The sequence below is a fragment of the Siniperca chuatsi genome, linkage group LG1 (assembly GCF_020085105.1).
Source record: "Siniperca chuatsi isolate FFG_IHB_CAS linkage group LG1, ASM2008510v1, whole genome shotgun sequence".
Taxonomy (NCBI): Eukaryota; Metazoa; Chordata; class Actinopteri; order Centrarchiformes; family Sinipercidae; genus Siniperca; species Siniperca chuatsi.
In genome coordinates this window covers 7,572,442-7,595,257 of record NC_058042.1, presented here as the reverse complement: position 1 = coordinate 7,595,257, position 22,816 = coordinate 7,572,442, and the positions used below count along the sequence as shown (strand labels likewise).

The 22,816-nt window shown below is 38.0% G+C and overlaps 1 protein-coding gene across 5 annotated transcripts in view; it reads left to right on the top strand.

Annotated features, from left to right (window-relative positions):
• The window catches only part of tspan4a (tetraspanin 4a), a 121,914-nt gene that overhangs the window by 80,602 nt on the left and 18,496 nt on the right, over nucleotides 1–22,816 (top strand). For 4 of the 5 annotated variants that reach the window (XM_044193099.1, XM_044193108.1, XM_044193073.1 and 1 more), the window contains one exon: nucleotides 6,181–6,255. The exons of the other annotated variant lie outside the window; for it this stretch is intronic. In XM_044193099.1, coding sequence (XP_044049034.1) covers nucleotides 6,181–6,255 — 75 coding nt within the window. The remainder of the gene's footprint in view (nucleotides 1–6,180; nucleotides 6,256–22,816) is intronic. 5 annotated transcript variants of the gene reach the window in all.

The following is a 22,816-nucleotide window of genomic DNA, read 5'->3' as shown; positions in this document are numbered from 1 at the left end:
GTGCCTGACATGGCCGATTCACCAGTCGTACCGGTCTGTCAACACACAAAGAACCACTGTAGCTTTAACACTGAGTGGAAATCACAGCATGGATGAGCATGAAAGAATCAATCCCTGTGCCAGGACTTTGGTTATAGTTCTCATCCTGCAGCCTTGCTAAGGCATCAGTCTCTGCTAAAAAGGGATATCAGCTCTGCTGGCCAAACAAGACATAACATAAATAACATGAGTATATGCAAGGGGACCTCTGGAGTGTGTTATATAAATGTTCATAATGCGTGCAAACTGCATTTAGACTTTAGTGGTCAATAAAAGTTAGTGTTCTTCAGATATAAAGTCTACTTAAATGTAAAGTAAATATTACAACATAAATCCTAACTCAAGTGGTTAATTGCAACAGTGTTTTCTGTGTTATGAACTACTCTGCTGCAATAAAACAAACATGAAAATACTTCAAGAGAAGCTTAACCCTGTGGAGCTCTATTCTGGTCCTTAAGGGCTCGTGTCTTGCAGGTTTTTGTTCCCTCCTGAAGGTGTCTGTTAGATACAGACCAGCTGTGCCTCATTAACTCTCACAGTACAAAAACAGTAATGGAACAAAAACCTGCAGGACACCGGCCCACCGCGACTGGAATTGAGAGGAATTAAAGGAGCACTTTACTGAGTTTTATCTCTCTTGTGATAGACTGACATGATAATATACACCATTACACATGTCAGTACTATCTTTATCTCATAGGCCTGCGCAGGGAGAGCAGGAGCAAGAAATAAAATACTGTACAGCTTTCCTGGCTTCAAATTTTTAGTGTTATCTGGTGATGAGAAATGAGAGGTCTTGAGGCCAAAAATTAATCTTTCTTGCTATTGCTCTGCCTGTGACTACATGATCAGGGTATGGTTTTCAGGGATGAAAGTAGCCTTCCTACAAGATATTTGATACAAGAGAGTATTGTGATGGTTTATTTATTTTTATATATAAATAAAAAATAAACCATCACATGTTGGCAACCACTGGAATAACTGTATATTAACTAGTTAAAACTTTCTCGACCTCAACCTGCTACAATGCTGCTTACGCATTGTTTCATCAGTATCAATACTCTAACAATGTAATACATACTATCAGTATCAGGGTACTGAAAAAGTACTTTTACTTTCGATACTTTAATTTTGCTGATAATGCTACTTCTTCCACCACTGACAGTATACATAGTAATTTTAATGTAATGTTTGAAAATCAGCAGAATCTCTGAACATAAGAATGTTGTTTGACAACAGTTTAGTAAGCTATAAAGCTTTTTGCTCCATAGAAAACTTGTTTATAGCCCTACTTTGTTTCCTTTTATTCTGATCTCCTATAAATCTTTCCTGTAGTTATGCTGCTGGAAGCCACTGCTGCAAACAGAATAACGTATTTCAGTTTGAATAATGACAATCCAGGAAAAACATATCGAGCCTGATTTGGTCCTTTTGTAATGGGATCTGAGTCTTTGTTTATAATAATTTATCACAGTGAGACACAGAGCGCACACCAGCAGAAAACAACCCCAACTTCACTTTTAGATTCTAGCTGAGATATACTGTATCGATGTCCATTTACACAAACTTGACGTTAAACACAAACTACAAAAAACTGAAAAGCAGATGCAAGCTGTATTTCCATTGCCTGCTGTGTCGGTCATATAAATGAGTTACACTCATTACGCTCTTGTTTAGCAACAGCCTTTCAAAGTAATTTGGAACAAATTATGCTGTTTTTTATTTTACGTCTCAATTAAATCTTATTTTACTCAGAGTAAAGTTTTCAACCAGCTGTTTGGGATTTTTTATTATTATTATTATTAACATGACTGAGAAGTTGTGTCTGTCCTTTTAAATACATTATGCTTCATCAAGGAGGCAACGGCTTCAGAACGATTCCTATGCACTTGACCTAATTGGCACACTGTTATTGCTTTAATCACCATTAGCCTTTCTATACAGTTTACAAATGGATTCATTGTCTACAGTTAATTTCTGCAAACCATTTGATAATAGTAACCCATTCAATGCAGCAGTTTAATATTCCTCAAACTAATTCAGTAGCTTTCTTTTAGTATATTATAAAAGCAAAATGCTGTCTTCTGCCATCAAATTATCTCAGTGCATATGGCTAGTGCCTGTGGTCTAAAGAAGAGGAGTTAAATTTCTTATTAAGAGCAGGATTAATGGGGAAATATTCAGAAAGCCACAGGGGATGGTTCTGTTTGTTTTCCAAGTGATGGTGAATATCAGTTTCTCATTCTTAACGATGTCCCTTTGATCTCTGGTGGGATGTCATGGTCTCAAAGAAACCCCAAGAACGCAGTAGAGCAAAGAGCCAGCCAGTAGCAGAACAGCTGAAGACTCATATTTTTTCAGGAGTTGGTGAAAACCATCCAGAGCAAAAAGGAGAGTGATTATTGGAAATATAATTTGTGAATTTCTGAATTTTTCAGCGATTCAAATAGTTCTGGTGTTGTTCACAGTTAAGAAGATGTCATCTTCCTGTGCCAGAGCCAGAAAACTTGAGACACCAAAATGGCCCCAAAAATGGCCAAAAAAGTGTGGAATAGACACAGCTATACGAGTTGTTGTTTGTAGTAGATGCTGACATTTTTCCCGTGGGGCACAGGATTCCTGTGGAATTCCCACGGGATAAGAGTCAATTTCACTATTCATCACGGGCGGGACTGGGAATCATAGGTCCATTTTTATATAAAAATATGCAGTTCTAATATGAAAAAACGTTTTTCTGATTATTTTTTTAATTGGGAACGGGAGCCATTCTTCCGGGAGTGGGATGGGACAGGAGTGACAATCCACTCCCATGTCACCCTCTAATTTGTAGATGTACAGAGATAACGCTTAAATTGAGATTAGGACTGGTTTTAAAAAACAAAAAAATGCACGATTTTCCGATTCAAATAGATCTTCATTTGAATTATTCGATATCAATTCATTAAATCAGAGATCAGTCTTTGTGTCCATAGGCTATAGCGATTTTTTTTCCCTGGCAGAGAAGAGCTGGAGTGAAGCGCTTGTGCGATGAGAGAAAAACACTGTGCATAGGTTTTGTTTCTATGACAAGCAGATTGACATTAGCTAGTTAGCTAAAAAGAGACCCAGATCAGAAAGTGGTGTTTACCCATATGTTTTCAATGTATGAGGCTGGGATGTAGCCGGTTTCAGCTCAGAAGGCGTACCAAGGGTGCAATACTGGAATACTGGGGGAAACTTTACAGTTTTGGCTGCTTTCATGTGTTGTGCTGCTAGCTTGATGAACTCTTTCTCTGAGCTAAAAACAGCACATAGATGCGCCAATCATAACCACACAGTATTAAAGCATGAATGATACTAAAATTCTACAACATATTATGCTAATTTACATGTATCACGGAGGTTTTGTGAGTCGAGTGAAAAATACAGGTTCCTGGGCTCACCTGACTGACTGAGTGAGCGGTCATCATGTTTCTAACAATCTCTTTTTTTTTCTTTTAACAAGGAAATAACAGCACAACATTTAGAAATGCAATACTTGATGATTAAGGGACATTATTTCAACCTTAAATGTCAAGTTTTTGTTAATATCTATATATTTATTTATAATATAATGGTTGGGGAAACACTGGGGTGTCTGAGTGTAAATGGATTCATGGTCTTGGACTTCCTCTGCCTTCTAGTGGCCAAGAATTGATTAATGCAACTGTAAGTAGAAAGAACATAATCCAATAGGAAGGTTCAAGTGCCCGTGGCAACGTGAATCTGCTCTTGATCTCTTGACACTGAATCTAAATTTCTAGCAGTGCAGTTGCACAGTTGACCCTTCACTCTCGTAACACTGTAGAGGAAAAATATTTTCCCGTAAAGATCAATAGCAGGTCAAGAAATCTCAAAAAACGAAATGGCACAGATTTTTGTAAATCTGCCTCTGTGTCTCTCTTGGTCTCTCTCATTCCATATTTTTTAAACCCTTTTACTCTTTTTTTGGTTTCAGAACTGTGGTGCATAATAAAAAAGTCAAATATTGTGACTGTCTGGGGTAGAACATTGTATCTTCAAAATGTCAAATATTCAGGAGGTTAAAACTGTAGTGTTTATTCACTTGACTTAACTGAATTTTGACATTATCCACTGGCTTGTTAAAGGATTTCGTGAGCCTGAAAAGCTTGCATTTTCTCAATCCATAGTGGAGAATAGTGTTTAAATAAACACCTAAAAATCCCCCCAAAATGGAGTTACCTGGAATTTTACACAACACAGAGCGTAGTTCAGACAATGAAGTCTGACAGAACAATAGAATTTGATTTCAGATGGTTATTTGAGAGCACTTCTTGAAACGAGCACGAGTGAGTCAAACACACCATGGGCTGTATTCTGTTACCTAGTCGGTCTCTCACCTTCCAGTGTTGCCAAGCTTAGTGATTCATTCATGCAGGTGCTGCCAAAAAGACCTTGGGGGCAACTGACAGCCCTGCTCGATGCCAGTGTTGTGAACTAGCAACACTCACATCCACTGTCAAGCAAATGCCTGGAATACACAGGGGATGTGTAGCCATGATGTCTTTAAAAAACAAGATCTCTACTTCTGAAACCTGTTTTGACCCACTGAGATGGTCTCATGCTTTCTGTGCCTCACTCTTAAAAAACACAGCCATGCTAGCAGCTCTGTGAGGCTGTACTGCACATCGGTGCTTTGAATTAAATGCTAACATCAGCAAGCTAACATGCTCACAATGATAATGACAACATGCTGATATTTAGAAGGTATAATGTTCACCACCTTTGGTTTACATGCTAGCATGCTTATTTCCTGTACCTCTATACTGTCCTATCTAATAAAGGGTGAAAGCCCCCCAAAAAAAAGAAAAAGAAACCTGATCACCTGAAATCTTACTCCTTCTGAGTCATAACTCATTCAAATCTGAACACAGACATGATACACATTTGTATATTCAGCTTGACTTACTCCCCACCACCACCACTTTATCTCAAATCGTCTGTCCATAAATCGGCATAGAAATCATTGAAAAAAAATGCTCCTTAAAACTCCAGAACTTGCCTGAGAATCATCACATTTTAAAGTTTTTTTCCAGTATCACAGTAATCCAGTGACAGCTGTCGGTACATCCATGGGTACACTGCAAACGTCAACTGCGAATAGCTAATTCTGCACATTTTTAATGGTTCCAATTTGCTAAAATGTAAACAAATATAAGACAAAGAATAATAAGAGTGACAAAATCCATTAATACTAACGTTTTTCATGTTGCAGTATCAATATTTTTACTTAGGGTCAGAATGTCCTATCAACATGGTTCATATACTCATGGGGGGGTGGGGGTTGCACTTGGGATCACAAAAGTAGTAGTAGTAAATTCAGCCTCTCTGCAACATAGACGTCCTCACCAAATTTAATGGAAATCCATACGGAAGTTGCTGAGATATTTCAGTCTGGACCAAAGTGATGGACCGACAGACCGAACGGCATTACCATCGCTAGAGCCACGCCGCTAGCATGGCTAAAAAAATTACGTTTACTAGTCCAAAATGCAGCATGGCATTGACGGCAAAATGTGTCACCCCTCCCAGGTTCAGGCAGTCACTCCCATGTGTGAGAGACAGAGCCATGTCCTAGCAGAGTAGCTGATGGATGAGCTCGTAACTGTTTTAGGCACTCACATAGGCCCACAGGAAGAAGATATATCACCTATCAAACAGCTCATTCCAGCCGCCATAGAGAGGAGGGGCGGCTGGGGACTGGTGAGGAATAAAATGTGGCTCCTTTAACAAATCCAAAAGTGGATAGAGGAAAATTGTATATTACCTCTCCCAGTCTGTCCTACTTGCTATGATTTTCCCACCTCCTCCTGTCTCTCTGCTCTCTTGACCTGTCAGTTAGAAATATCGAGGCTTAACAATCTACAGCTCTTCGATTGTCCTTACTTTGCCAACTCCTTCTCCTTGACAGTCTATGGCCATTTCTTTCTTTTCTTACTTTTTCCTTTCACTCAAACACTCTGGTGTCTGCGGCCTTTTCTCTTCTCTTCAATTTATACTACATTCATTCTTCACAGATACATGCCTATTATCCCCCTTGTGGCTTTTCCTCCTCACTGATGAGTGTAAAATAACTCAGCTGTCCTCTCTCTGTCTCCACAGTTCTTCATCCTCCTCCTGCTCATCTTCTTCCTGGAGATTCTGTCCATCATGCTTTTCTTCATCTACCAAGACGAGGTAAAACACCTTGATTGCTCTCATCTTGTTATTATCTTGTTCAGCTAGAGAAAATCATAGGATATAAGTGGTTGTGGAATAGCCCTTCATATGTCATGTAGATTGCTGATGTTTCAGATAGAATCTGGCATGTAAAAGGAAGCATCTCAGCAGCAAGGTTGTTTTGTAGTTCATACAAGCAATGTTGTTGTTGGTTAAGAAAAGAGCATGTCAGCTGACATTCTGCATAAATGATGGTTTAATCAAACTGCCTGAATTGCCATTTTCTGACATGATTTTACTTTGGTTAATGCACAGCCATCTTTGGGGAGATATCTCCAGGCTACGACCGGAAAAAATACACTGTCCACAATTTCCTTTCCTTGTTAATAAATCTCAATTTATCTCAGCTCATCCATTTTGGATGATTTCCCCAGTAAATAAACAAGTCAGGCAAGAGGAAAAAAAGGAGATGAGCTATCCCTTTCCTAATATGAATTTGTAGTGCCTCCACATTTTCAACAAAAGGTTTTAATAATACATTGAAAGGGCATGATAAATTCCATCCATCTTAATTAACAGCATATTATTGTTATTGAAAATATTAAACCCTAAAGACTCACGTGTAAGCAGTGACAATGTGTTTTCTATTCTGTCCATAAACACCTATCAAACACAGAATAACAAACATCATCTTGACAATGGGTATTAGTTTGACTCTAAGATTACTGGGGCACTGGAGGGAATTACATTCCCAAAAAGTCTGGGTTGATGCTATGAATGACTCAGAAGTTTTAAAATATGGTCCAAATGCCTTCTAAAAAAAACTACCTCAAAGCACTTTAAAATTCTGTATGTTATTTTGTAATGCAGAACTGCTGTTGCTACTGTACAGTCAGAGGACTCTGCTCTGATTATTCACAAAATCACTTAAAAGTACAATTAAATTCTTAAATAAAAAAATCTGAACGTTTTGCAATAATATAATCAAAAGTCCAAAGCATGTATTGTTGTGTTTTAATCAAATTACTTGTTAAATTAAATTACATGCAACATGGCAAGCAATAACAACTGTTAATTAATCAGTTCAAAATCAAAATTGTTAAAATTCTACAGGTGCTGAAATTTAATTTAGTGTACAATATATTGGGCGCCCTTTAGAGACCGTTGCCAGGTGGAGCGGACTCAAAGTTTAGAGCCCCATCATAAATCATTGGCAATTTCTCAACCATTTGCATACATTGTTCATGAGTTGGGACAGAGACAATTATCCCTGAAGACTTAGGCCAAGGCTAACCCGATTCTAATGCCTTTGTACATCTTGGTAAATAACAACCTACTTTGATATTTCCCCCACTTTCTGCCTGAATTATATTTACAACCATAGACCTTGGACCTGCATATACTTTGTACTGGCTTTTATCTCTTTGTTATTGTAATTCTGGCATGATTACATGATTGCCTAATGTGTTGTAATTCCATCTCAGTTTGGTGGTGTAACCCAATGAGTATTCTGGACTGGCACGTTCTTCTGGGCTTTCAGCCAATCAGCACCGCTCTGTTTAGCTTTTAATGAATGTTGTCTTTTGTCACGCCTCACCTTTCTCTTAGTATCTGTGTTCTCTGATGTTCTGTGCACCCCATTATTCAGCCTCTGAATAATTCAGTTTTGTCTACCCAGGAGGCGATTAGCGGCAGAACACAGTAAAAAGTTAGTGATGTTTAGATGTCTAGATGTTTTGCAGAGCTGGTGCACCGAGGGAAATCACTCACAGTAAAGAAAGGAAGGCCATTACCAGTACTGTCACTGATATTTTTTAAAACAGCATGGGACTTGTTTATTTTGTAAATTGTTGAATGTGATCACTGCTGGAAAATTGTACAAAACCAGTACAGTATAAGTATATTTAAAACATGGGTCACTTTATTATGTTGCAAAGAAAATACCTTTTTGCACATTAACTTTAAAATTTACTGTGGTATTATGTTTTCATTAGGTTGTGTGCATGGCCCCTTACTACAAATGGTGTTGTAGACCCAAGTAATAGGAATTATTCTGAGGTTACAGTTTATTATCTGTATTGAGCTAAATTAACATCCGTATTGTTAAGGCCTGGTTGTGTTTAGCAAACTTAAACCACTTGGTTAAGGTTTGGATAAGATCACTGTCACGGGTGACAAGACAAGATGCAAACCCTCAGTCTGATATTTAAATCACATGCTTTGGACATCCAACTATTATCCTTTCCTATGATTTTTTGTGTGCTATAAGAATAGATAAGAATAACATATCTAATGTTCAGCTGCTTGAAAAAAAAAAAACGGTCTTTGTTGTCATTATTCTTAGGAGAACAGTCTCTGCATCCCGTGCAAACAACTGTGATTTAGGGATAGGCGGATACTACACTACCAATGCTAAGTCACTGGTCTCAATAGGATCAATACGAAAACCAAAAACACAAATACCTCAGGCAGCAGAAACCGGAGGAAGGATGAATAGATAGATCTTTGTATCCCAGGAATCTGTTTAGTCAGTCCTCTGCTTGTACTCGGCAGAGTTGTAAACTCAATCTTACATTTTCTTTTGTTATAAGTTATGCTCAATTTTCTGGTGAGACATGTAAATATTAACAGCGTTCGCGTCATTATCTACTCAGAGTCTAAACACTCTCTAGGCTACAACAATTGGAGAAAGCATAGAATGAAGCTATCATAACACACCCTAATAGGCTCATACATATTATCAGGTAACCTTGTACATATATTTAAGGTTAAGGAAACAGTTAAGGTTAAGAAATCGGTTTAAAATATTCTTGGAAATATGTCATTAGGGTTGAAAGCAAGGGCCTACACAATGAAATTGTGTATCCCAAGTCTTATGAGTTCCAGTTGCTGGAAACCAGAGATCATCACGAGATGTTCCTTGAAAAGGGTGGTGTGAGGTTGTGCCATGCACAGTCAGGGAAAGCAAGTTGTAATTTACTAAGCTGGTTTAGGCTGTTGGAGTTGGCCCTCAACCTTTGTTGTTCATGCTCCGTGAGTTTTTACAGGCCTGTCGTAAATTGAGAAATTGTCATTGAGACAAGGGGGTAATATCATTTATACTTGGGCTAATCTCTAAATTAGACTGCCCTTCCGAAAGTCTGGAATTAGAACCACATGGGAACAAAACATTCAAACAACAAATCGATAAGGCAATTTGGGCTAAGATTTTGGAAAGAGTTCACTCCTCTTTGTGTGCTCGACACTCTGATTCAATTTAAAGTACCATCGGGCACATCTCTCCAAATCTAAACTAGCTAAGATATACCCACAAATTAACTCTATATGTGATAGATGTAAGTCTGCAGATGCAACAGTGATTCACATGTTCTGGCTCTGTCCCAACTTGGAGGGGTATTGGCTATTTTCGAAGCTCTCTCTATAGTCTTAACAGTTAAAATTTATCCAAACCCTCTTATGTCACTGTTTGGAGTTATTCCTGAAGGGATGCAGGAAGTTGTTGCCTTTACTACCCTACTGACACACCACCTGATACTAGGTGGAAGGAGGCTGCCCTGCCCTCCGTCTTCCACTGGATAAGGGATGTGCTGTCTAGCCTGAAGCTTGAAAAAAATAAACACAAAAAAAAATCAGATATACACTATGGGGTTCTGCAAATTATTTTGTTAAAGTGTGGAGATCTTTTTTTGACATTCTTTGACGAACGCTCCACACAAGTACAGGAATGAATAATGAAATTATCATGTTTCGACCCTTGACACACACCTGGATATGGTTTTTTGACATTTCAGACCTGGGCATGCTGCTCAGTATAACATTATAATTTCATTTCTCAATTTTACTTCACATCACCTTTGCCTTTGGCCTTTTATTCTGTACACTTTGATATCCATGTATACCATGTTGTATATTCCTCTATAAAGTAGAGCAAGTTTAACATCTCCCAGTGACAGCCAGGGGTAGGGGATGTTCGTTGTGGGGTGGGAATGGTGTTCTTTTTGCAAATTTATGTAAATTGTGAAAATCCATTTAAAAAAAAAAAAAGAGAAAGAGAAATTGTCATTCAATTTCCATTAGCAACCTCCCAAGTCCTGCAAAGGTCATGTGAGGTTCCTGGGAGTTTATCAGTTCTCTGGAAAGATTTTAAATTCTTCATCATCACCTCATCACCATCTTTATCACGCTACAGTACAGTCTAGATTGCTATAGATTACCAAAAGTAATTTAGCGTTAGGTCAGGAGTAGGATCTCCCTTCAATATAATCATGATGATATGGTGTCGTAAAATATTACACAAGTGCTTCCCAAAACCTCTCAGCTGCTGAATGGTGTATTAAGGTAAGTTCACTGGTCAATATTAAGGTTTTATCCACTGTTTCCACAATTTATGACATTTTACCATCATTCAGTGCTTTATCTGGTACACTGGTCCTCATTAAGTCATCAATTGTGTATAGCCTATAAATGGCTTCATTCATGCATTTTTTAATTGTTCATGACTGTATTGATAAAATGTATTCATGGTTGCATTTATTCATTCATTTGTATGCCTAGTAGTTATTAGTTATGTGTGTAGTCGAGTAGTTAAATAAGCCTTTCATTTAGAAAGAACCGGGTTATGACTTTACACCAGCGAAAATTGTCCTATACTTCTTTCCATGCACACAAATATTTTTGGATCCACATTTTATAAGATCCTTGTCATTATTGCTTTGATTTTATCTTCCACAGTGTCTCACAGTTTTTAGAGCTCTAGTTTATCTCTGATTATCACGACTCTGCTGCTTTTCACCTCCTGCATCACCATGGTAACTCTCTGGAAGCAGTCCTGCAGTTGGAGTACAAGCCATTCCTCCAGTGTGCAAAACCTTCCAGATGCCATAACTTAAACAGAGTGCAGCAGTAGGTGCATGTTGATGAACTCCATCCCAGGCTTCAGGGATGGTCATGCTCAGTGGTCCAGTTTATTACACCTGCTTTAGACTTGATAAAAAGCTCTGTGACGCAGCTGGAAGCTACATCAAACAGCTCACAGATCTTCCATGCAGCTGAAACTGTCACTGTTTGTTTCAGTTTTTTGGTTCCTAAGGATGATGAAAAGGCCCTATGAGGTTAATGTCAGTGGAACCACTGTGACTCAAAGTGTCAAAGTGAATAAAAATGAGTCTGACTCAGCTGCGTTATATTGAAAATTGATGTATGGGTGTTTTATACCATCTCCACGTGGGTTTACAACCTTGGCTTTTTCATCACCTTAAGGGAAAATTAACCCACCAGACAAACAAAGAGCAATGACAAAATCAGACCACCAGCGATATTTTGTTTAAGGATTAGGGAACCATTAATCTTCATCTTATAACAATTATCATTTGTATTATTTTATTTTCAGTTATTGGCAGTAGTAGTAGTAGACGTAAGAGTACTACTAGTAGTAGTGTAGTTAAGTAGTTAATTCAATGCTTTACTGTTCTGTTTTAAATCTATCTAAATAACATTTGGTTGCTTCTTTGCTAGTAGTATAGTGGTAGTTCAGTCAGCTAACTCACAACAGAACTCGCAAGCTAATATAAAAAATTACCCTCTACTAGAGACCAGAATTTGTTGCCCCCCCAAATAACTGCAAGGACTTCCAATTAATACCAGCACAAATGCTTCATATGCTAGCTAGCTATTTCAAAATAGCTAGTATGTTACCGGTTAGCTCGCCAACCATAGCTCACCGAATAGCTCCACAAGTAGTCAGTACTTATGTCACCAAGCCTACAGCAACACCTATTTTGTGCCTCTGCAATTTTCTGGTGTGACTGGAGACTATCGTTGCATTCATATTATACATGAAGCAATTTTTCTGCCTGGCTTTCTTTGTGCTAATTTGATCACTGGACTGTTTGCTTACCAAAAATAACCAGCTCTACACATGTTTAACTAGCTAGAAACATAGGTAGCATTCGTGCTGTTTAGTGACCCATAAAATATATATATAAATGTATTATTTACAGTCTGCATACTAGTCAGATTTTGACTTATTTCAAAACTTACCAAAAATTCTTCTGTTTTTTCAGTTCTTCAGTTACTCTCCTCCTCTTCTCTCTGTATATCACAGCCATACAGCTTCAGGATAAGCACACATTTTTCATTCAAGTTCAAACATTTTTAACTTCCACATGTGCTTCCACCTTTGAAATTTGCCCAAAGCTTCTCCTAAAGCAACACAACAGGACTGTTGACAGGCTAGCTTGTTTATGAAATACTACATGAGCAACAGTAGCAGCAGCAGCAACAAAGTCTAGCAAATGGTTGGGCGGTGCATCAACATTTACAGGCCCTGCATGCTCACACAGGTGTTTTCACTTACTCTAACTCTAATTAGACCTCTGCACAGGTTGAGTTTGGGCAGAGCTATGCACAGACTTACAAGATGTCACCAAACTCTATGTACTAATAAGAATCATAAAGTTGTATAATAGGCCGGAGTAGTCGTGTGTACATCCACAAAGCCGCAGCGGGATAAGTGCTTGATACCAAAAAGTCTACAAAAGTACAATTTATTTTGTACTTAAAGGTGTAAGTTTTTCCTCGCTAACAGGTGCAACAAAACTAACAAGAGACAGAGGGACATGTCAATCAAACCCAGTCTGTACACGCCGACACAGTCCTGATGAGAGGTCTAATCAGGAACAACAGATAGCAAAAACTGATAACATTAGCAATGGCTCTGTTCCAAGTGTTCCCAGTAAGCTAAGCCAGTGAGCCAGCATGCCCAATACCAGGGTCCTGGAACCTGCACACTAAAATGGAATGCAGCCATCATTAATGTTACTAATTACACCTGTGCTTGTCCTGCTATGATGTGAACAAAGGTCTATAAGTGAAAACACTCGTGTGGGTGGACCACGGGTGTGTCAGGTCATTACAATAGACCACCTTACTGTACAAGGGTGCATTGGATATACAGTACATTGTAGTGAGTAGAGTCACTGACCAGTCGTTCAGTGTGTTGTCTAGTGTATTTATTCAAGGTCTATGCTCCTTCCTGACTGTCAAAGACTAAAAGAATCTGTGCAAGTTGGTGGAAACAATGTTTATGTGTGGTTTTTCCCAACTTAAGTTATGTGTGAATGAAGCAGCAGAAGCCAGGCTTCACTCCATTATTAGTAGTAGCTGCTGGTGATGAAGTAAATTAACTCAAGTACTATAATTTTGTGGAACCCTATATTTGTCTTTGTCATAGTTACTAGTTCTAGTTGCTCTTACATAATTATCTTGTAAAATATAATGCATTGTTATAGTTTATACTACCTTGAACTTAAAAATGCTGCTTATACCCACGTTTGTGGTAGTAATAGTACTTTGTGTAGTACTTATGGTAGTAGACTAATAGATTAATTTACTCATCAAACAGCCTGCAGAGATGTTAAAAGGGCTCAACAAAAGCACATGTAATGGAGTGAACACTGGAATGAAACCAACCAATCATAAATACTGAACCTCAATAGGTCCAATGCAAGTGATAGAAATTATTGGCCCTCCTTGCTCTAGCTCCTTGATAAGTTACCCCTAAGGTGTATATAGAGCTGTTATGCAACTGTAGTGATAGGAGTATGTGTGTTATATAAATGATCCAAAACCAGATCAACAACTGAAAAGCTGTGTGTTTGTGTACGCTGATTTAGAAGGCTTATTACATCAGGATCCTACATTGCAACAGATGTTTAAACAGTGGCCGCTTTGTACTTTATAATTGTAATAGTTATATACATCCACTGTTGAAAGACACCAAATATCAATATTAGCTTGTGGGTGTTCAGACATTCAGTTCATACTGTGCTGTGTGAGCTGCTGAGAAGACATCAATCAAACAGATATACTGTATCTATGAACTATGGACACTCTGATTTAAGATTCAAATCCAATACCTGTTTGACACCAACAGTGATACACCGCAGACTTCTGCATCTACAGGGATCTTTGACTTCAAACAGTGTTTGCAACAAAGGCCCCGTAGCAAAAAGGTTTCATTCTGACATTGATCGGTTAAAATTAAAAGAACAAAGTCTGCCCTCAGACACTCTTAAACTGCTCCGTGTCATCAGTCTGTGATGTTCACTGCAGTCATTCACCTTTTTGAAGTACTGACTTCACTCCTACTTGCTGCATCTACTTCTGCTAAAGTTAGCGATTTCCTGTTTCACAGGAGTGACAACCATCAGAGAACAGTTGTGAAAGGTGGATTTTACATTTTGATTGAGGAGTGAAGAGAAAAATGGCCATATGACTGCAAGTTTATAGTCGAGAGCTGTGACTTTTACAATAAGGCAACATGTCTTATGGTTGTATTGTATAATCTATTTTGGGTGGAGAAATAGGTGTCTCTTTCTCTGTTATAAAATATTTCTCTTTTTGTGATTTGTTGAACATGGGTAGAAAATGGTAAGTCTGCAAAGCAGTCCCTCACCTTTGATTCTGAGGCACTGACACTGAAACTTTTGAATAAAGTCAAAAAATTAAAATTTTAATATCCACAACTCCATGACAAATGGAAAACCATGTGCTGATTAACATCTGATCCAGAAGCTCCAAAACAGCTAGTAAATGGAACCTGGGGTGAGATTGTTTATTCATCTACAAAGGTCTATCAAAATGACCTTTAAAACTCCACTTTATGTTGTTGTCAAAAAAAATAAATCCTTTAAGGTTCCACAGAAATATATTTGGATAATCATCCAAATCCAATATCCAATAATGAGAAAATTACATTGCTAAGCAACAACAGGGACCCAGAAATGTAATGTCAATAGCTGTTTTTTTTCCCAGTTTTTATATGATGCAAGTGAAATATTTTCATTTAGATGTTGTGGCATCCTGGTCGCTCAGTGATCCGAGATGCACACTGTGAAGCCAAAATGTGGTATTTTTATGGTGTATACCTTGCTGATATGTAAAGCTGGGTATCAAACCACAAAACTTTTTGAGTTGTGACCTAAATGTGTCCATAACAACGAGCATCACAAACTGTTCAGTACAGAAAATTGGCATCAAATGCTTGGTCACATTTTTAACCTTGTTTAGCTATTGTTTGATAAGACATTTTCTGATTTAAATCATAATTTAGCAAATTGGATTTTTAAGGCAATGTACTGTTTGGCTTGAAACATATGCATTTGAGAATTTTGGCTTATTCTATTAAATTAGAAATGTTATTGGCAAAAATATGTTTTCCCACCTTATGGATGCACCCTGATATGTCCTATTCACATCTCTGACATGAAACCGTTCGTAGTTCATGTGGTTTCAAATCTGCTTTAGGACTGCATGACCCCTCTTTTAGTCACCCCTCTGTCACTCTCAACTGTCTCATAAAAACAAAAACAAAACAACAAAAAAAGCCAACAAATAACCATAAAAAGCTAGTCATTTGGAATTTGCCCTGCTGTGGCTTCATGGTAACATGACAACCTAATTCCAGAGTGTACCTACAGTGTGACTCATCCTGCCAGGACCATTTGTGTTCTCACCTCTACATGGTGTTAGTTATTAGGTCGATGCAGCATGAGGTATTTCCTCTGCTACTCAGTGGTTGACGGTTGAACGAGGTGCCTGTCATGGGGCAGCTGTGGAGGTGATTTCCTATCTGCTTGTGTGCTCTGGGACGAGTCAAGGTGAGGTAATGCTGCTATTAAAAGGAAGTCACCAAGAGCTATGGTCAGGTTGGATCCCCAAAAGACCTCATCCACCAACCGAAAGGGCACTGGAGCCATTAAAACGAATCATAGCTACTACTACATCTACAACAGCAGATGTAGTGGTGATGTATTTCGCCATGACGGTGCCATTTGAAAATGCCTGCTATTAAAAATTTGTAACAATTTATTTGAATCCACTCTACTAATCCTTTGTAAGAAGTATATAAACAATTATCTAAAGGCCATGACACAATATAATACACTGTAATGTACTGTAGTTGTAAGCAGAGATAAGCACATCTTTAAGTGTTAATTAATGTATTTGTCAACAGCTAGAACTCCTGTGAAGCATCTGTAACTGGTGTATAAACAGATACATTTTCATTTTATATGAATAAGAAATCTTTATGGTTACTAATAAATATTTATTTATAAATATTTCATTGCTTCTGCAAAGCTAATGACATTCCCATCAGCCTCAGCTGTACTTTGTGTTTAGTGCTAATTAGCAAATGTCAGCATGCTAACATGCTCAGCTAAGATGGCAAACATGTAAACATTATACCTGCTAAAAATGTGCATGTTAGCATTTAGCTCAAAGCCTCACAGAGCCGCTAGCATGACTGTAGACTCTTATACATTCATCTGTTTATACTTTTACAGGTGGATCATAGAAGTTTTTATTGTTTAAAACATTAAAAAAATTCCTTATATCTGCTTACAACTACAATATACTGTATTATAAACAATTTATGAAGTGTTTGTATTTTGAAGAAGGTCCTGCCCTCATAAGAAGACACAGTCTGTCTCTGCTGTGTGAATCACCTTGTTTCATCCTTTTTGATGTGTTTGAAACTAACTGCGAGAAGATGGCTCGTGGTAAATTCTGTTTCTACTGTCAACCTCACTCTCACATCACTGTATTCTCTTTTTGGCCCTGTTCAACTGAAAATTGTGAAATAATTTGATAAGGAGAGTGAAATGGAAAAAGTATCCAGTTATGAACAGACTACAACTGCAACCACTCATGCGGTAAAACAAACTACAAGCATCATATATCTAAAACTGCAGACGTAAGATACACGAGACCCACCGAAATCCCATTTTAAGCATGATAGCTTCACTTTTTCCACATCATTACTGTTCCAGCATCAGCCGTCAAAACATTTTAGCTTGTCAAGGTATCAAAATGCAGCACTCCTGTCTGAATACATTTCAAGCCCGAGAAATTTTCATTTCATGTAGACTTGAGAAATGCAATTAGATAAACACCCCTGGCTAATCATATTACTAAAATACACCCACGTCAGGGCAATGTTAATATGAGAGACAAATTGAGATGATCAGTAAACAGACAAGACATTTGTTTGTGGAGTCTTGGAATCTATGCGACAAGGGAATGTGCCGTTTGAGCCTTGCAGATAATGTTGAGGAATTGCAAAAACGGTAATTATAAATAATTGAAATTGCAATCTGGCTAAGATCCCGATATTATGAAGGAACACAGGAGACTGAAGTTTTGCAGGAGGAAACAAACTGGAATATGTAAGCACTCCTACAAATACATTTGAATAAACATAAAAACATTACGTCAGACAGATACAGGGAGAAACTGAACCCAATTTGGTAACTCTTTAGATTAGAGCCCTCAAATTACAGTGTAATTATTTAGTGCATTAGTATTTGATGTTTAAATAGTAGGTCACGTGTCAAAACTAAAGGTTTTCGACTGTTTAACAAAATGTATACAGCCAAGGGTGTAGAAGCAATGAAGTAAAATTAATCAATCAATAAATAAATAACCGTACTTAAATCGTGATTATTACTTTTGATAGAGACCTGATACTTTATGATATACAATGGTACACATACATAATGCAAAGAGCACTGTGCTTTACTGCTTTGTCTGTCTTGGGGCATCTTTGTTGTCACAATAATTAACACGTGGTTCAGGAACGATCATGGTCATACTTTAAAGGTCCAGTATGTAATATTTAGGAGGAGCTATTGGCAGAAATGGAATATAATATTTCTAAGTATGTTTTCATTAGTGTATAATCACCTGAAAATAAGAATCGTTGTGTTTTCGTTACCTTAGAATAAGCCGTTTATATCTACAGAGGGGGCGGGTTGCACCGCCATGTTTCTACAGTAGCCTAGAACAAACAAACCAAACACTGGCTCTAGATAGGGCTGTTTGCTTTTTTCGTGATTTTCGCAGCCACCGTAGTTTCTCCCACATGCTTGGAACAGGACGGTGAGGCGAGCTGTATTCAAATGGTTGCAAACTGCAATTTCACTGCTAGATGCCACTAAATCCCACACACTGGACCTTTAAAAAGTAAAAATGTCAGTTTAAAACAACAGTCTCTCCCATGTGTTAAAGTCTGATGTTTTGTTGACCCGTCGATCCACCCCGACCAAGTCCCAACGCAGACTTTGTTGCTTTTATAACAACGTCACCTCACGTCCTCCTTTGCTTACTACGACCATTAAAGGGCTCTGTCACTTAAAGCTAGGGTAGGTATGTTGGATAAACTAGCAAGAGACAGCTAGATTTTGAAAGTATCCAACTGAAAAAATCCCACCCCCTCCCTTCAGGCCTCCCTCTAAAGCCACTCCCCAAAAACACATTTTCATGTGCAATGAGTGCGCTGGCAGAGTGCACACGGGTAGGCAGGCCTGTAATAAGCCTTGGCTGGGCTTATTACTGGCCCACAGATACCGGATTTTTTTTCACTTTTCTTCCAGAGCATTTGATTTATTGATTGCTGTCGAGATGTAAAGAGAATTTCAACAAATTTAACAAAAAATGCTTTTGATCCATTACCTACCCAAGCTTTAAACATATGTCATTTTGGGGAACTTGCTGAAACGACTGATGCTTTTGTTCTTCCTGGGGAGAAGTCTCATCATATCATTACCAGCTGGGTACTTTTAAGCGATAATAAACTACCATCAAGACAAAGCATTGGAAATGTGGGAGAAAGCTCCATTACTACAGTGTAAGTCCAGGGTATGTGGACTGTAAAATAAAGCAGTCCCTTGTTCACCCTCTAAACTGTAGTTTCCAGTTTCTATTTCACTATAACCCATAGGAACAAAATATTTACACAATAATTTGGGGGCTGTTAGCTGAAGCATTACCCACAAATCAAATGTTTTCCAGTTTCAGTTTCACCTCTCAGTGGAAGCATATATATTTTTCCTGTGAACCTGACAAGCGTTTGCCCAGTGTTGGACAGCCAAGTGCCTTTTTTCCCTCCTCCTGCTTCAGAGTATTTGGTCTCTTTCAAAACGTCTGTTAGATCTCAACTTTAGTTTCTTGGTTTGTGCAATTTCTACACAAGTGGCTTTGGGGTTATGGATTGGAAAAGATTTTATGAACAACAAAGTGTGGTTACAAAGATTAAGAGAGTAACATATTGCACCTTTGTCTTCTCTTTTTCTTTCTGGTGCATGAATCTGATAAAACAGCAGGGGTTAAAGTGTTATACTTGAAATCTAAATGGGCTTCTTGCAAAAGTTAAAAACCCACTCACAGCACTGCTTGCCTCAGGTGATCATTGCTATGTTGATCTTTCAATGCTTCACTGGTTTGACTTCTGCTGAAAAAAATCACAATGGAAGTAAAGGTTAAATTTACTGGGCTGCTTTGGATAAAATGAGTTCACCATTTGGTTTGTGTTGAAAAAAAAAAATGAAAATTGTTAAAGCTGGCTGGTTACATGTGCCAAGATTAAAATGATTTCCAAATCCATTTTGCCAGATGGAAATTAGTTTTGGCAAATTTGTGCAGCTTATTCCTTCCTATACTATTCCCAAAGTCACACAAATCAGTTCTCTTTCAAGACTTTTAATTATGTTGGAAAAAGAAATCTATCACTGTGAATCAGAAGCTGACAATAATGTACAAGCTACAAAGGAGTTTTGTTCAGTTTCCCGTTAGCTCATAACTTTTGGAGTTCATCTCAAAAACAAGATAAGATCTACTGTTTTGGGGGTTGCGATCCACCAAGGCCATGTCAAATGTATTTTTTTGGTGCTTTGAGCACCACAAGTTGAGTCACAACAAAATAATCTAGATGGATACATTACAGCATTACAGGTAATAGGAAAAATATGTATTTTTTATTTTGGGGTGAACTGTCCCTTTAAGTCAAATTAGGTATCAGGTGATCATTACATTAATTCAACTTTAGATTTTTGCTTTCTGTACACACAAACATGGGGAGGAAAACCTTGGAAAATGTGTTCCCTCGTTTTACATAGTTTAACAAACAATACAAATTAGCAGATTGTGTTGTTTTTTTTATTAATGATTTGTTGATTAATTGACAAACTTGTTGTCGAATATGATGAATCAAATTGAGGCTACTTGCCAGTGTGTGTGGGGGGGGGTTATATTCTGGGGGAAGTTTATATTCTACAATTACACACAAATTACACATGGTGACTTTTTAAAGACAGATACTGATATTTTTTCAAAAGTCTTATATTTGACTGTTTATATTTGACTGTTTAAATAAATAAATAAAAATAGTATTTGATTTAAATACAGGGAGTGTATTTCTCTACCAGATATATTCCAGGAGAAAGCTTTGAAATAGACCATTGTGTAGGGAGATAGAATCTAACCAGAAAATCTATTTAACAGTTAAATTAATATACAAAACATACTTTTTGGTGGCTGGTCAAAAATTTCTAGGTGGGGAAAATAGGAATTATGGCCTCAGTATTTCTTAAATCTTGGCTGCACTTAGCCTCTGTTTGTTTCTCTTCAAAATGTATAATTCAGTTGATGGATAGCATTTTTTGTTATTATGTTAGTCAAGTTGACAAGCCAAAGAGAAACCAACTGCTAACTGTAGTTGTTGAAATGTAACAGAAATTAAGGTTTGGTTTTACACAATTACATCTAAAACTGCTGCTGAATAAAACCCTGCGAGTGAGTTCAGGCAGTCAACTCCAGTCAGCCACTACACTCAGAGCATGTGCCTCTCACTGCAAAATATATCCAACTCACTGTGCACTGCTCACTCTTTGTTGCCATGTCTGACGCCACACCACTCAGCTGAAAGCTGTGATGTCCCTTGCTGCTGCTGCTATTCATGCAGCATTTCAAAAGTCCTACCTTCATCCCAGTATCCACCTGTATGTTGTGAGTGAACTCCCCACTCCCTGCTTGATGCTTCCTTGTGAGGAGTGACAAGGTCAACGCTGTGCAAAAAAATCTATATTTACATAATAATCCATTCCACACGAGTTGGCTTACTAAGCTACAGTGAAGGAAAAGCAGCTGATAAAAGGTGATAAAAGCTCGGAAAAAAGGATCAAAATACAGAATCTACCATGATGTGAAACAGTTCAGGACAGACTGAAGGCAACAGATGTCAGCTTCAGACAAATGCACCTGTTGTTGTCAATAGCTGCAGGCAAGTATTTCAGTTACGCATCAAGTTGTTTCACACTTCTCCTCAGTACTTTTTTGGAGCATCAACATGGAGAACAGGCCATGAAAACACAAGGACCTCTGTGAATTTCTTGTTTAAATAAACGAGTAAAACCTGAATCACAATGGAAGTTTCTGTTGAACCTCTGAAATAATGAGCCTTGACCTTGTGTTATTGTCCAACATCTTGTCTAAAATCCTTCAGCTTACTACTACCTTGATTAATGGCTGTTCGGGTATTATCCCGTATAGCCGCGATTCTGCTAGTTGCTTTCCCCCTGTTAGTGGCATTGATTGTCTACTCACATGGTTTGCCAAGTGTTAATCAGGAACTGATTAGAAGCAGAGGATGGAAATCGCAATTGATTTGGCTGAGCTGGGATTTTAATTGATTTGCCCTAGCTAAGGATTGAGATTAGTCACTTAAAGGTGAACTCCACACAGTTTAAATTATTTACGTATCTTATTGCTGTGCCCCAGGAGAGAATTAGAAGTCAGAGACAGAAGCCTTGAATTTGTGACTTGGATGCCCCATTCATTATCTGAGGAGCACTGCCAGGTTTCACTTCCCACTTTACAAATTCAAGGATTAGTTCTTGAGTTTCCTTCTTAAGAGAAGAGTTGTCTAAATTCACAAGTATTGACTGATCTGTCCTGAGGCACAGGAATAACATTCAGTAGGGTAGCATTCTTCTATAACTCCTTTTTGAAATGCAGTGCAAGATTTCCAAAGATTTAAGCTCATATCCCAACCCACAGGAAATAAAGCACAGCAAGTCAGACTAAAGTATAGGATGTCTGCAGTCAAAATAAATGCCCTTTAAAAACCTTGACTTTGGTCCAAATTGGGTTGGAGTCCAGGGAATGTAATCTGGGCTGCCTTGGAGGAAGGATAAAACGAAAGTATTTTGAAGGAAACCAGCCCTTGCCAATAAGCGTGGGCAACCAAAAGGTGAGGAAGGCAGAAGCCCAGTGGGACATTTGGGTACATTCAGAAAATACAGAGACGACTGGGTGACCAAATTACACATATGGGAAACGACTGAAACATGACTTTTTAAATCAAACATTTAATACAACCTTGATTTGGGATGATCCTGTGGTACACAGCCATCAGCATCACAGTGATGAAATCAAAACTTCAAGGCAGCAATTTAAGCTATGAATCAATAATGTTAAAATCCTCCTTTTTTAGAATCAGTAACGTCATTGTAGGAGATGAAGTAGGGCATGTTTTATGCAGTTTGGCATCTTGTAGTGAAATAATGTGTCCAGGGGAAATACGATCACAGATCCTTCCTCTTTTTTTGATGCCTTTATCTACTTTGCGGTACCTCTGATTCTGTCTTCCGCCTACATTTATGACACAGGTAATGGATATCCACTGTTTGGAGGGAGCACATAAATTGAGCCATTTTTCCTCTCATTATTTTCAGTCCTCTGA